This window comes from Hydra vulgaris, chromosome 10 (assembly GCF_038396675.1).
Source record: "Hydra vulgaris chromosome 10, alternate assembly HydraT2T_AEP".
In the NCBI taxonomy this organism is placed as follows: domain Eukaryota; kingdom Metazoa; phylum Cnidaria; class Hydrozoa; order Anthoathecata; family Hydridae; genus Hydra; species Hydra vulgaris.
This window is the reverse complement of record NC_088929.1, coordinates 16009186-16025878: the sequence shown is the minus strand read 5'-3', so window position 1 is coordinate 16025878 and position 16693 is coordinate 16009186. Positions and strand designations below refer to the sequence as shown.

The following is a 16693-nucleotide window of genomic DNA, read 5'->3' as shown; positions in this document are numbered from 1 at the left end:
AGGTGTCATAAGTTGTGAAAAAGTGTCATAAGGGTGAATTCTTCTCTTAAACCTTATTAACTGTGATTGGTACGTTCAATAAAGGAGTAGAACCTTATGCTTGTTGTTGTTGGTCTGGTACAATTCATTTTTATCATCATAATTAGAGATAATGTTAAAGATTAATCTAATTATATGCGTATAATAAAAATTTATCTAATGATTTCTAAAATTCTAATATTAAAAAAACAAACATAAAAACTAAAAGCAAACAAAAATTTATATAAATTTTATAAGAAAAATTCACAATATCTTTACACTAAAATGTATATTTTGTCGTTAAAAAATAAACATAACCATTTTTAAATGGGAGTAATTTTATAAAAAATATGAAAATAAAATCATTAAAACCACCCTTGAACATTTTCTTTTTTTTAAACGATCAAAGAAAAAAACGCGGGTAAAAGGTGACTAATAATCAGGTCTTTTTCGTTCAACTCGAAGATCGGAAGACAAAACACGAATAAGTGGTTCGACACAATTGCTGGGAATAGACATGCCTATAAAAAAATGACAACGACAATGATCCCAAAACAATTATTTAAGTTACTATAAACATTCAGTAACAAAAGTATTTAGGTAACAGTAAATACATAATGTAAACTTACCATCAATAAAATAACTATAAAGTTTTAAAGAGGAACATCCATTTAAAGTATTTATCTAATATTTGTTATATTTCTTGAATTAGAGACAGTTTCACCCTGTCAAAAAACCTAATGGATTTTTTGGAAAAAAAAAAGTAAACGAAAACCGATTTTTTTTAATTTAAAAACTGAACTAAAATTTTGTATTTGACTTTTTTCTATCAATTTAATGGGTGAAAATCTATCACTTTCTTGGTTCCAAATTCTATTGAACTCATAGGATCTTTATTGTTTGGTAATAAAACTCTCCATAGAAATATGACAAAAATTATTAAAAAAAAAAAATTATATCATTAGTAATTTTTTTATTTGTTTATACATATAAAACATACCAACGAGTTTGACACCATTATCAAGTTTTAGCCTGATTATTTGCATTTTTGAGGCAGATCCAGGCTGACACGATAACAAAGTTTCAACTTTAGACCATACGCTCAATACAGAACCACATAAAATATAACAGGTACGTTTTCGCGTGCCAACCTCACAAGGAAGCCCGACTATTTTTCGTTTGCAGTATCCACGTCTTTAAAAAAAAAAGGTTATTTTTACTGTAAATAAACATAACTTTACTATGCATAAAGTAATAAAAACTGCACGTGTTAAAAAAAATAAAATAATGATTCTCTTAGAGTAACATGTGATGGCTAAAAACCTGAAAAAATTAAAAGTCGTACTTTTTAAACGGAATAATTATTTTATTAAATTATTATAGCATTAAGAGTCTATATAATAAAATTATATTTTTTATTCCATGACGGCGGACGGTTTCCGCAATTGTAAATATTGCGGCAGCTAGTCGATATACACGTTCTCTCTTGAACCAAGACTCTGAATGTGTTCATCGAGACTCTTGTGTATATCTCATTGTGTACATCAAATTATAGGTTTTCAATTTGCAGTTTTTCTCGTGCACCACTTAATACTTTTAGATCTAAAGTTTGTACTATTATAATTAAACTTTTAGTTATCACATAATATTAATAACATGTGATAACTTTTTATTGTTTTTATTTTAATGTTATTAACAACATATGATAACTTTTATCACATGTTAACAGCAAGTCTTACAATTCATGGATGTGAAAAAATGTTATCAAGTGTTATGGTTGAAAGATTTGATATTAATTGACCATTTTCTTTGCTACTTGACTAAATTTTTTTTTAACAAGTTTTCGCTGACTTTAAAGCTAAAAATACTTAATTTAATTAATTTACTTACAAATCAATCATTTTAAATATACTTCCATTTCTTAGTTATACATGTAAAAAATATTAAACGCAAAATCAAAATTAAATATTTATTTCAAAGAAATTTTATGATTATATAAATAAAAAATATAATGATCAAAATTATTTGATGTCGGGATAAAAAATTTTCAACAGAATGGGGATAAATGTTTACAAAACAATTTCAATCACCTAAAACAGTGTTATAATAAAAAGAAACTTACAAAAAGGCGTGAGAGCAATTTTTTTCAGAGTATTCATATTGTTCATTCCATATGACTTCAACATCACTTGGTTCTACCTGTGACAAAAAAAATGTTAAATCAAAATATAGAAATGCAAAATTTAATAAGGACAAAATAGTTGTGTTGTTAATAATCTAATTTGATACTATACCTTTTCATATTTGTTCTGTATATCTTCTAAGGATTCAAACTTTTGAGCAAGTCCAATGTTTGGTCTATATATTGCGTAGAGAAGTTTTCCGTGAGGTTTAAGAACAAGTGCTGCTGTATTTTTACCATTTCTAAGCTGATTTTAATTAAAAAAAGTCATAATATTAAAATGCTATTATTAAAAACTATTTTTAAAATTATACAAAATAATTACAAAAAACAATTATACAAATAATTATAAAAAAAAGGAAATTTGTATAACCATTTTATTATTTTTAATCACAGTTTTTAATCACAACTTAATGTTTATTTCATATTGTATTATTAGAAAACTAGCAAGTTGATTTAAAACATTACAAAAACTTAATTTAAAAAACAAAACTCTTATTTCATATGCAAACTGAAACTAAGATTTAAATGAGCAAAAAAAAGAGAAGCATACTTGTTTTGAAATATAAAATCCTTCATTTGGATCATGGGATTTTGCATTCATTTCAACAGCTTTTGAAAATGACAAACCTCTTTCAACACTAACCTGTTTTTAAACATAAAAGAATTTTTTTAATTTATAGAGTATTTATTTAAAAATTTAAACTAATACTTTTGATAAAAATTTTCTTACAGTTCGAAGTTCAGTTGTTACTTCACCACATGTTGAAGGACAAAAAAATGTCTGAACATCAACTTGAGCGACTGCTTCACCTTGAGAACCAATGTCTAAATGAAAAATTGCTCATAAAAATAATTTGATACTAAATAAATAATGTTGCTCTGCAAAGACGCTAAAAATCATAAGTTTTTTTTATATTTGTTTTAAAAGCCATCTTTTTTAATATTCATAAATGAAAAATACAAATCATTTAGTGGCAGAGAGAAATGATGTTTTAAAAAACAACTACTAAAACAAATAAAGTGAACATTTAATTCTAATAATATTATATATAAGCTTATTAGTAGATATATTAAAATATTTTTGATTGTATCTTGATAAAAGATGCGCCAAACATGATTTTTTTCAAATATGGCTGGATAACAGAATATAATAAAATTTAACTCGTTAGATATACCAGATTTATGAAAATATTTGTAAACTTTGATTATAGAATATAATAGAAATATGTTGGGTGATAATAAAAATATGTTGAGGGAGGTGTGGGTGTTAAAAAGAAAGTGGCAGCGTAAGAGTGCCTCACCTCCAACCACTGTGTTTTTAATATACAGTCTACTTGCTTTGTATACTACTCAATACACATGTATAGAGAAACAAGATTTGTGTATATTGTCAAGAATTTAAAGGTTTGAGTGACGGTTGTAACCACAATAATAATAAAAAAGTAGCTTACTTGACTATTATGTTATAGCTACCACAGCCAAAAGGTTATGGCTACCGTAGTCTTAAGGAGGTAAATACAATAAAATAAAACTTAAAAAAAAGCTGTCAATAAGTTGGACAAGTAAGCAACAAATATTTCACCCAAAACATTAAAGAAATTAATTTCAATATTTGTTATCTTTTTAGTAAATCTTATTATAAAAACTTGAATATCATTTGAAATGGCTGAATCAGAGGTTTGTTTAAAGAAGGTTTTAAGATAATTACAGAGAAAAAGATAATGGATTTTTGACTAATCAACCCTTTAAAAAAAAAATAATAAATTTTTTTATGTTAAAAAATATGCTGGATATTCAAAAAGCAAGATAAAGTTTTTAATTTTTTTTTTAGATTTTAATGCAATATATCCATAGCTCAGTCAGATAACACACAGCTGATATCACTATTACTAAAAAAACCTGCAACAGAAAAGTAAGTTCAATAAATCTAAACAGAAAGCCAATAAAACACTTTGGAATAAAAAAATGAAATTTACAAAATGGCAAATTGCGCCACTATGCAAGTTTTATTATTTCTTTCCAAGTTTAATATTTCTTTCTCCTTTCCCTCCCCATGAAAAATCCCTCTTATCAAGTAGAAAAATGCAAGTAAATGTTATATTAAGTATATCTTTAGGAGACGGACCTATGAAATTACAAAATACTTATAAAGATAAAATTCAAGATGCTTACCAACAATTCCTTCATCCCATCTTCCGCTTCTTTTTGCTTCTTTAATAATTTCTGCTAAAGTGTCGGTAAAGTATTGAAACAAATTGTTCTGTAGAGAAACAGACATTCCAAGTATTCGATTTAAGAAACGACTTATATTTGTACAATCTGAATTTTTAAAAATTCTATTTTTAGAAACATCTTTTTTTTTTTTAAATAAAAAAAAGTATTTAAAATTCAAATCCATACCTTTGTCAGCTAAAGTACAAGAACCTGTTCTCTCATCTTTCTGAATAAGTCCAATACCAACCAAACTAATCTTGACATCTAGAAAGTTAGTACTGTGAATTAAAAACTTACATTAAAAGAATGCAAAAGCATTCATTAACTTCTGGCATTCCTTAACATAATGAGCTGATGATAGTAAAATGACATGGGATGTAATTGTAATAAAATAACTTGGTACTACCTGATGGTAGTATAACGACAACGCTCAAATGAAGGATATCACAATTGCTTACCACTACAGATTTTTGCATCTTTAAAACTAGTTTTTTATTAAGATTTGTTTTGAATTTTAAATTTCTTTAATTTTTTTTTAATTTTCTTTTTCATGATTACTCTACGATTATGTAACAATACTTTTTAAATATAAATACACAAAGTTGGTAAAAAAGCTTTTTAATTTCAAATACAAAAGTTTGAATACGAGATTTTGAATTTTTAATAAAATACGAGAAATACGAGTTTGAATTTTTCTTTTTTTTTTATGTGCATAAAACGCAATTCCACCTAAAAAACATAAAAACAGGTAACCTAATTTTTTTTTAAAGAAAATTTAAATTTTCCAAGAATTTTTTTAAGTCAATGTAAACTAATTTATGTTAGTATAGAGGCAAAGGTGGGTGAAAGTCCAATACTCCTGAGAAAGCCTGAAGATATACATAAAAAATATAATGAACAAATAAAGATAAAAACAAAAGATGAGAAATTATGGTAATGTAACAATAAAAGATCAAACAAATAAATCTGTTAAAGATAAAAAAACTAGTAAACAGCTTCTAAAAAAACTTTATTAAAATCTTCTACAAAAGGTAGAACTTTAGAACATTTAAGAATCTAATTAGTAAAAGAAAAATTTATAAAACCTTCAAAAAAGTTGCCATTGTAGCCAGTTGGACTGGGTACTATTGGTTTCTCTTGACCAATTACTGACTTTAAAACAATATCAAGAGCTTGCCGCCCATACTAAAATTATGACAGATAGATTAATTTAATTGAAAATTCTATGAACTCAAACAACTGTTTAAAATTTTTTTTAAAAAACCAACCTTGGTATCAATGTTGTATTTGCTCAAATCTCTTGACTCAGTTGCTCTTCTGTCTCCATGTGTAAGAGCGCCCTTGTTAAAAAGATAGTAGAAATTTAAATCTCTAATTCAAATTATCTCTAATAATAAACTCTTTGCTTGATCAGATAATTTATATATTGCATTTGCAAAGTGATTTTAATAGCGTTTAGTTATATAGAACAGAAAATTTTATTTTACTAAAAATAAAAATATTTTAAAAATGATAAATAGTAAAAATAGAATAACATACTTTAGAATCAATACATATAAAAATACATATTACACACACACACACACACACACACACACACACACACACACACACACACACACACACCTAATATAACGTGTTTAGATAAGCATATGCTTACTAGCTTTACAACGTGGCTTTTTCAGAAAAAGAAGAAAAAAAGGAAGAACAATAAAAAAATTTATTGCTGTTTCATCCCACTGCCTCCATGTAGCAACACTCTTGCTGCAGCAGAATAATGGTCTTAAGGAAGTTTTTACTGCTGCTATCTTAGATTGTTTTACAATCTTAGAGGAAATGCTTTTCTATAAGTCCTTGTATATTATACTGCTTGTTACTTAAGTACTGTAAGTAAGTGTGATGTTCAATAAGTTTCCTCTGAATCAGGGTTCATCAATAGATGAAACTTTTCATAAGGCTATCATTCCTTGAACCTAGGACCATATAGTTTGCTTTTACCTAGGGCCCTATGTGCAAAAAAAATCGCTTGATAACGAGGGAGATGGTTGAACTTTTATTGGTGCAGAACTTTTTTTCTTCTTGCGATTGTTTTGGAATTGTTTTGGAACACAAAATAAATTTGTTGAAAAATAAATAAATTTTTAATCTAGGTACAATAGCAAGTGGCCCTAGGTACAATAGCAAGTGGCTCTAGGTACAATTTTAAAAAGCTTATTGTACCTAGGGCTACTAATTTTTAAACCCTTCTACATGACAGATTTTTTGTCACATTTTCTGTTTTCACGCCTTTATCACCTCCAGTTCAGATGTTTTGTTTTCATCGCTGTTAACTTAAGCTTCCTGGCAGGCATCAAAATCTAAATCTTTTAATTTTCATTATCAGTGCATAAAAGAGTTGCAGTTTTTTCAATTTTGTAGTAGCTAATTTATTTTCTAGGCAAATTTTCTTTGAACTTTTTTCAACATCAGAGCAAAAATAGGCATTCCGTCAGCTTTTCTTTCATTTCAAGTTTAACTTGTCCCCTAACTCAACTTTCTCTCTTATTTGTTGTACACTAGCTTAGGAAAACTTTAACCTTTCAAATATTTTGCAGTTTAAAAAAATATTTAAATACCAACTAGTCTTTATTTTAGATTTTTTTTTTGTGGTAAAAAATTGCCGTTGTAATCGTAATAAAAATGTTTCTATTAATTATGTAAACACTGCACACAAAATTAACAATTAACTGCTTAAAATAAAACTTAACTGCTTAGAATAAAACTGTATTTAAAAGGTATTACATGCAATACTGAAAAGTATTGTATATAACTCGTGCAAAGCATACAATTATTAAACAATTTTAGTGCATCTAATAATTTGGCCAGGGACTGTTTAAAATAATATATATAACAAAAACATAATATATGAAAAGAAAAGATAAACTTTAAGTAACTTTCTTTATTATTATTATTTTTAAAAACAAAATATTTTTACCAAACTCTCTAGTCGTTTTGCAACAATTGAAGCAAATCTTTGTTCACCAGCAAGTTCAGATATCAAAAAAAGATACTCTGGAGCTGAAACCTGGTTAGACCGATGACTTCGACCTGATTAAAAATGAAAAATAATTACTTAGAGGACTTTTTAACACAAACCAAAATTGTAATAAGAGATTATTATTTTTGGCTTATTTAACATAATATTGACTTATTGTTAAAGTAGCAGGAAGCATAATTAAAATGGAGAAGCCCAGAGCTCATAAAATCTTATTACCAAATATATTTGCAAAATTAAAATTTTGAGAAAACACATTTCAAAGTCAAAAATTATTTGTAAGAGGAAAAATTAATATTGCATCATTTTAATGGCATACCAGAAGAATAATCAGGTCTTTGAGTTTTTGTTATAATAATAATTATTTACAACATTCATCATTGGTTTTATGAATGAAAAATAATTGATGGTGCACACTTAGACTTCTTTACCTCTCAATTTAGGGTTCCAAGTTTGAACTACGCAATATTAAGTGGTTAAGGGGCACCGTGCTAAATGGCAGCACCTGTGGAAACAATTGCTTAGATCTCTCTCTTTAACACAAAATAGATTAAAATTTTCAAAATGTATTCATGCATTTAACACATTTCATTTATTTCATGTCACTTGAACCTCTTGAACTCTGGGGTTCCAATTATAAAACAATAAAGTGTGTGATTTATTACCGAATTGTTGAATAGCTTTGTCTGCACTCCAAGGTAATTCTAAAGTAATGTGAACACGTCTTCTTTGATTCTATTGAAAAAAAATATTTTTATAACTACACTATAAACAAAATAATTTCAACAAATTTTGAGTTGCAAAATATACTTTGGCGCCATACTTTTAACATAGACAACACATTATAAAAACAAGATTAAACATCCTTTTAAGTATGTTTTTTCTAAAATAAAATATTTTTCTAAAATACTGAATGAAAACTTTTAAAAATATTTTTACAGAGGAGAAAATAAACAGTGTTCACAAGATTATATATATATATATATATATATATATATATATATATATATATATATATATATATATATATATATATATATATATATATATATATATATATATATATATATATATATATATCTGTGTGTGTATATATATCTCTGTGTGTATATATACCAGGTGTCAGACCAGGTACCTCGCACAAATTTCATTTAAAAAAGTTGGAATAAAAGCTTGTGAAATCGCTAGCGCTGAATTGTTTTCACTAAATGACACTGATTAATTTGCGCTTGTTAAGTTTGCCTAAATATATCAAATTTCTTTTTGATGAATGACTATGCTATGTTTGCGCTCTGGGTCGCAAATTCAGATTATGCAGACTTAAGTGAAAACCCTATGTCTGTAGATATTTTTTCTCCCTCAAAGTTTTTAATATCTGTTAATTTAGTATATTTAATATATTTTATATACAAATATTTGGAATAACTTGCAGTGATGGATGCAGGATTTTTTGGTGTTTGAGATAGCTAACTTCCAGACAAGGAGCAAACTCCAAACATTTGTATATTTATACTTACGTCAAATAATGAGGCTTTGCAAAAAACTGCAATGATTGGAGGCTGGGAACAAAAAGTCTATTAACTTCATCCCAATTCCCCCCACCCCGAACATCAAGGGCAACAAATTGATAAAACATTTGCTCTATTTTTATGACCATATAAAATTTGTAACCCCCTCAAATTGAGGGGGGTATAAACTTTATATATATGGTCCTAATTTTTAAATGCTGAGAGATTATACTATAACTTAGAGATAACTTAAAATTTATTGATGAATATAAGTCTAGTTGAGAATAGTACAAAAAGTATTTTATCAACTTGTTGCCCCTCATGTTTGAAATGGGGATTTTTAGATAAAGTTAAAAGGCTTTTTTTGTGCCCAGCCTCCAATCATCGCAATTTCTTGTAAAGCCTCATTTTTTGACATATGTATAAACATACATATGTTTGGAGTTGGCTCTATGTCTGGAAGTTAGCTATCTCAAACACCAAAAAAATCCTGGATTCGCCACTGATAACTTGCCGTCTGACATTGTTATAGCCAAAAACATCAAGATCTTTAAAAATTAACTCTATCAATTTTGAAAAATTCTCTTGTGAAAAAAATCTCACTATAAAAGGAAGATATTCAAATATCCGCATAAATCAGTTTCCTATTTGCAATATATTCTGACTATTCTGCAAAAATATATTTAAAAAAATATATGAGCCACATCTATATTGAGTAAATAGGGCTTTGTGGTTATTGACTTCAAAACACTTTTGGATTTATATCAAGAAATTGATTTGTTAAAGTTAAACTAAAAGTAATCCTGTTAATAATATTTCGACACAATTTAAAGTATCATATAAACAAATAGTTACAGCACTTAATGTTAAAGTTTAATAAAAGTTTCTTTCAAGATTCCTGGTGCCAGGTACTACAACAAAATGGCCAATTCCTGGTGCCTGGGGAAAAGCCCAATTACCAGGTCCTTAAGTCCAAACCAGGTACCCGGCATATCTCACTCACACACACACACACACACACACACACACACACACACACACACACACACACACACACACACACACACACACACATATATGAAGACCACACGGGTAAACCCCCAGATGTCCACTTTTTGAAAATTTCAACTTTATATATTTTCATGATATATATTTTATTACTAAGCTATTTTAATTTAAAAATTGATAACAAAAAATCTGTGTTTCAATGTTCTATAGTCATTTAAAAAAAGGGCAACTTTGAAACAACCACTGTTGTCCAATGTTTACCGTGTAAAAAACTCAGTTGTCCAAGTTATTTATAACTAAACCAATGATAATAAAAGCGTAAGTCACATGACTAACTTTGATCTTTAAAAAAAATTAGTCGGATGAAGTAAACAACATTAAGTTCACAGAAAAACATATATATATATATTTGTTATTTTTCGAAATGAATATTATTTTTGAACTTTTTATATAATTTTGCTTTATTTGAGTACCAGGTTGACATATTTTTGAAAAACTTTTTTTTTGAAAATATTAGGGACCATTAAATATTCGAGGGTCTTGAGGGACCCCTTAAAATATTTTTTATTCAAAAAAATTTTAAACCTAGTGTTTTTGTATTAGATAGAACACATTTAAGGGGTGAGAGCAGATTATTTTCAAAAATATTGTTTTTTGGGACACTAGGGCGTTCTGTAATTCAATGGAGAAACTTTTTTTTTCAATTTTTTCTGCTCCCTGGCGATTTCCCCATTTCTATTGTTTATATAAACATATTGTTAAATTTTTTTAAGCCTGAATTAACGTTTAAGGTTGCACCGTGCGCTAGATTTAGTAGAATTTATGTATTTTTATGGTTTTTTACCATATAAAAGCCTATACTTAATGTAATTTTTTATACCATACATTTTAAGTTGGTAAACACTAAACAAACATATATATCAACAGAATTAATGGTAAGTTGAATATATATATATTATATTGTTATTAAATTGTATAGTAAATAACAGGATTGTATGTGGCAAAATCGTGTTATAACATAAATTGACATCTCAACTCAATCCCCTCGTGCTACACTCCATTGACAAGTTGACTGTTGTTAAGTGTGGGTGTTTTATTACATTATTCAGGTTTTTGATGTACCCTTTTAAATTATAGTTGGCAGCCTTTTGTTAGCAAATACTTTTACATTGTTGAATCCAAAAATGGGTTTAATGTTACGTTTTTTTCCTTTAGATGGGTTTAGTTTTATCTTAATATAGTTTAAACAACTACCTAATATGAATACAATTTATATGTATAATATAAATATTATAACATAAATGAATAAAACATATACATACCTTAACTATATTGTTAGTATATGATTGGTGGTTTAGACATGGCTGAATCAACAATATCGAAAAGAAGACAACAGCCACAAAATATTTGGTTGATAGGAAATTCTATTGATGCTCTGAGCCAAACAATTATTCCTACTAATGGGGATACTTTGAAATTATTTTTTCACTTTAAGAACTGTGAATTTAGAACTGAGAAATCAATAAAATCAAATTCAATTGTTGCTGATGCAGTATGTGAAGCAGTTCTAGAAGTCTGGCATAAGACCGGTATTGAAACCCAAAGAAAAGATAAAATCAAAGAAAAAATAACTAAATTGCACGATGAACACAGGAACGTTCAATAAAGAAAAGACCAAAAATCAAATGAAACTAAACAAAATAGTTTTGTAGCAATGCTTGAAAACTATTTTTTCATTGCCCACATTAACGCTGAAGAAACCATTCGGAAAGACAGACTACGGAATGATAAACAAAAAGGTGAAGACATTAAGTTTTTCATTGCAATCAAAGATAACAAAAGAGTAAAAGTGGGAACACCAGATAATCAATACGCAAAAACTAAAAATGAAAGATGAACGAACCAAAACAGAGCAAGAGAGGGCAACATTGGTAAAAAAAGGCCTAAAGAATTCAAACATTAAACATTTAAGTTCGTCAGAAAGTGAAGCAAATCAAGGTTGTGATTCATCCTCAAGTGAAGCAAGCATCAGTGAAATACTTGCCAAAAAAATGCAAAGTGATCAAAGAAAAATCTTGAAAAATAATCAAACAACCGATACTGAAAATAAGGTTCAGCTACTATTGCCAAAAAATCCATTCTTGAATCCAAACATTTGCCAAACCGCTGATAGGCTGAACTTGTCCTTGGGACAAAGAACAGCATTTTTGGGAGCTATTGGGAAAGAAGGATGTGCTTCCTGTAGTAGTGTTACACTATCAAAGACAAGTTCCTATAATGCCAGTAAATATAATCGCCAAGACATTGCGAAAAACATCAAATCTGACTTTAACAAGCCGGACTTTCTAACAATTCATTGGGATGGAAAAATTATTGAAGGGGATGGGGAACGATTGGCAGTTTTAGTTCCAGGTGCACCAAATTATGTAGAAGAAAAGTTGCTGGGCATTCCAAAAATTATGAATGGGACAGGATTAGTCCAAGCAGAGACAAGCTTTGATCTCATTAAAGGCTGGGAGTTGAACAAATCTATCATCGGTATGGTATTTGATACCACAGCTTCCAACTCAGGATGGAAAAATGGAGCTTCTGTCATTCTAGAAAAAAAGTTGAACTCTAAGCTGTTTTATTAACCATGTCGCCACCATATCTTTGAGATTATTTTGTCGTCCGTATGGAAACACCTGTTTGGCCCAACGACAGGCCCGACCAATATAGAATTTCTAAAATTAAAGAACTCTTGGGACACAATCCCTCAAAAGAATGACAATTTTAAATTGCTGGACGTAAATGAACATTCGTTGAAATCCACAAAAGAAGATAGGATTAATTTTCTTAAACTGTCCCTCCAAGAACATACATTTATAAGAGATGATTATAGGGAATGCATTTATGTCACGTTGTTACTCCTTGATGAGAAAAATGTGAAATAGGGAGAACAATGGCTTAAGCCAGGAGCTTTCCATCACGCTAGATGGATGGCAAACATTCTATAAGCAGCTAAAATGTATGCATTCAGTGAGTACTTAGGTTATGATAAAAATATGATTCAGAAACTGCATCGCTTTTGCCTATTTACAAGCATATTCTATGTAAAAGTTTAGTTGACATCTTCAAACGCCATAGATGCTCCTATCAACGACCTACAGTTTTGGAAGAACATGCAAATGTTTAAAAAAATTGACCCAGGAGTAGCAGAAGCAGCTTTGATAGCTCAAACAAGACACCTATGGTACCTAAGTGAAGAAGTTGCACCCTTTGCCCTCTTTTCAGGATCTGTGTCTACCCATGAAAAAAAGAAAATTGCTTTAACAATTCTGAAAAAAATAAACGATGAAAATATGGAAACTGGAGTGCCAGTAATGCCACAGATGAATCAATACATGAAAGAGAGCTCTCTAATTGGGAAAGGTTTCAGGCTTCCTTTTGCTCTTTTGAAAGTAAATACAAAGTATCTTTCACTATACCTCGATGAATGGTCAAAAAATTATAAATTTAACTACATATCTGGGATATTAAAGGACCTAAAAGTTGTCAACGATTTAAGTTAGCGGAAAATTCAGTTAAACTAGTTACTGACTTTAATCAAAGTCTAACACGGAATGAAAATCAAAAGCGGCACCTTTTCCAAGTGGTGGAACAGCATAGAAAGAACATACCAAAGTTTGATAAAGCATCAATGTTGATGAAAAAGTAGAACTCTTTTTAATAAATATGTATGTAAATGCATGAATATAACTCTGTTGGACTTATTGGAACATCAGTTACCAACATTTTCTTTTATGATGGAAATACATATTTTTACAATTTATACAGTTTTTATTTTATCATAATTTTTCTTTTTAATTGATTACAAGTAATTACTTGTAATCAATTAAAAGTATTAATTAATGTTCTGCATTATTATCCCAAATTCATGAATAAGATTAAACTTTAATAATTCATGATAACTTTAAAAGGCTGGTGGCAGTGTCAAATCAGCAGATATTGACCTGAAATTTGAACAATGGTTATATTTATCAAGTCAAATGGAAAAATTACCAGGGAGCTCATATTTTCAAAAAAAAATTTTCGGAACACCCTATGGGACACCCTAATATATATATATATATATTAATTTAAAAAAAAAAAAGTAAATAACACTTTACATTGACTCTTCTGTCAGCTTGTAAAGAGATGCCAGAGCTTGCAGCCTCAGAAATCACAGCAATCAACTAAAAACAAATATAACTAATTTAATATACTTCTTGAGTTAAGTAATTATGTGTTTAGGATATAGAAAAAATTGTTTAATATAAATTTCATAAAAATAAATTTTCTCAATGATATTTTTAACTTGTTTGAAACAAAGCATATGACTTTAAAAAAGAGTTGAATTTGTAAAAATCATATCTAATAGAATAATTATCTCTGAAATCATGTCTCTAAAAAAATATCTTAAAATAAAAATTTTGCTTTTATTTATTGAATAAAATATACTTTCTCTCCGTCCATAAAACGTTTCTTTTCAGCAACATTTAACAGTTCTAATGGTACATCGTCTTTACTGCGGGGTTCATAGCCGAAGGTTCCATCAGGTTTAGCAACAATTCTACCTTTTCTGCCTGTCATCTATAACAAAAAAACAAAAACATAAAATTCAAAGATATGACATAACTTAACACAATCCAAAACAAGTTATATATAAATAAAGTGCATAATAAAAATATATTTACATAATTAGAAAAATATTTCAATACATATTACAGAAGTTAAAACAAATTAGGGAAGAGAATACAGATGCAGGTTGTTAAAAAAAACTCATTCTAATAATATCTAAAAACCAAAAATAATACTTTTGGTAATAAAATATAAAAATAAATTTGTTGGTGAAAAGAAAAACTTTTTTTTTTTAATTATTTAATTGTAATGCAATTTTTATGAAATTATGTAAGGAAAGCCTGATCAAAGTTTAGTTACATTTTCTATTTTGTCAAGAGTGGTATCTGAGAACTGAAATGCTTCATAAACTGAGTTGCAACAAAAAAGTTTTATTATAATCGCAAATTAAAAAGGGAAAACCTAAGCTTTCATGTAAATTAGATTATTTAAAAAAATCTCAACGGTGAACACATCATTCATTAAACAAACCAGATTTGTTTCAAGAGAAAAGAAAACCTAAGCGGAAAGCCAAAACTTAGAAACAGAAATTAAGCCAAGGCTTAGAAACAGAAACAAGATACAAAAAATTTTTTTGTTAATAACTCGATAACTAATTTGTTTTGATAATTTAAATTAAACTAAATTTGTTTTCATAATTTAAATTTTCTAAGAATTTTTTAAGACATATACATAATTTGTTTTGGCACATTGGGATCCCTTTAAGAGTACTTTAGTGACAATTAGCCTTAAATAAGATTTAAAAAATTCAAAAAATAAAAATTTGATATTATTTTTAAACCTCAGCTACATGTTCAGGACCTCCTAGTTCATCTATAAGTTCATCTAGAGTGTTAGGAGGCAGATACGGTGCAATAACATCAAGTTGATCAAGTAAATTTTTCTTCATCTGTTGACAATGTTGAACTTGATCCAAATGAGATGACACTTGTTTTACATTATTTAAACGCAGAGATAAACCTGAAGGTGTTGCTGTCTTAGCGCGATTACTTTTCATATTTTTTGTAACATCTAAAAAATTTATAATAAAAATATTACATTAAAAATTGTTCAGAAAAAATATTTATAAAATCTTTTAAAGTAAAAATAACAAATCACCAAGACTATTTTCATTTGAATTTGCCCATGAATATTTGTGACCAACATTTAGCCCAGCAGCAGCAAGAGCACTCATACTTGGATCAACAGAGCATTTAATTGTAAGTTTTTTAATTGATTTTTTAGATTTTTTTTCACTGGAGTCTTTCATCCAAGCATCTGGAATTAAATAAATATTACAAAATATTATAAGCTATTATGTTTATATTTAATATTATATCCTTAATTAAGTGTGATTAATGTAAGTCTTCTGAAAAAAGGACCTTCATCATTTTCCAACACAGAAAAAAAAAATTAATGAACAAATTAAATAAACAAAAAAAATACAAATATATGTAAAAAATATGTAAGAAACAGCCTCCTTTCTAAAATCAGATAAGTGTAAAAAAATTGTCCCAATGTAATAAAATTTTACCATATAAATAAATTTTTTTTTTAATATTTAAAATTATAAAAGGGCTGATAGCTTGAAAATAATTTTTATTTTTTATTTTCAAGCAATGAAAACTACTTTTTCAATTTCATTGTTGCTAAAAATGACAATGAAATTTGTCATTTCTTAACTAAGAAAAAACACTAAGAAATGAATGAAAACACTAAGATTTGACAAGTATTGAAGTTAAACAAAAGATCAGAAAGAGCAAACTATACATCACTTTTTTTGTTTTTGTTTTGTTAATTTACCTCCCACCCCCAAAGCCTGGGCTCTGGGCTTTGGGGGTGGGAGGTAAATTAACAAAACAAAAACAAAAGGCCACTACAGACGAGGAGGCTACTTAATTGTGGTTATAGCCTTAATGGTTTTATTTGAGATAACTCACCCCAAATCAATAAATAAAAAAAATGAAAACAGAGTAGCAACAATGTTTTTAGGAAATGATCATATGGAGAAAAAACATCCCGCCTAACTGAGATACTCGGATAGGCGGAATGAATTTCAGCTCGTGTTCATATGGAAAAAACACACCT

The 16693-nt window shown here is 28.1% G+C and overlaps 1 protein-coding gene across 1 annotated transcript in view; it reads right to left on the bottom strand.

Annotated features, from left to right (window-relative positions):
* Positions 1-241: 241 nt before the first annotated feature.
* LOC100198211 (protein strawberry notch homolog 1) overlaps positions 242-16693 on the bottom strand; it is a 42915-nt gene continuing 26463 nt past the window's right edge. The window contains exons 15-30 of the mRNA XM_065807359.1: positions 15725-15883; positions 15408-15637; positions 14447-14578; positions 14116-14181; positions 8117-8186; positions 7392-7504; positions 5686-5757; positions 5503-5602; positions 4604-4681; positions 4376-4522; positions 2934-3028; positions 2754-2846; positions 2313-2447; positions 2141-2217; positions 1019-1212; positions 242-539 (exon numbers count right to left, since the gene is read on the bottom strand). Coding sequence (XP_065663431.1) covers positions 451-539; positions 1019-1212; positions 2141-2217; positions 2313-2447; positions 2754-2846; positions 2934-3028; positions 4376-4522; positions 4604-4681; positions 5503-5602; positions 5686-5757; positions 7392-7504; positions 8117-8186; positions 14116-14181; positions 14447-14578; positions 15408-15637; positions 15725-15883 — 1850 coding nt within the window. The 3' untranslated portion in view covers positions 242-450. The remainder of the gene's footprint in view (positions 540-1018; positions 1213-2140; positions 2218-2312; positions 2448-2753; positions 2847-2933; positions 3029-4375; positions 4523-4603; positions 4682-5502; positions 5603-5685; positions 5758-7391; positions 7505-8116; positions 8187-14115; positions 14182-14446; positions 14579-15407; positions 15638-15724; positions 15884-16693) is intronic.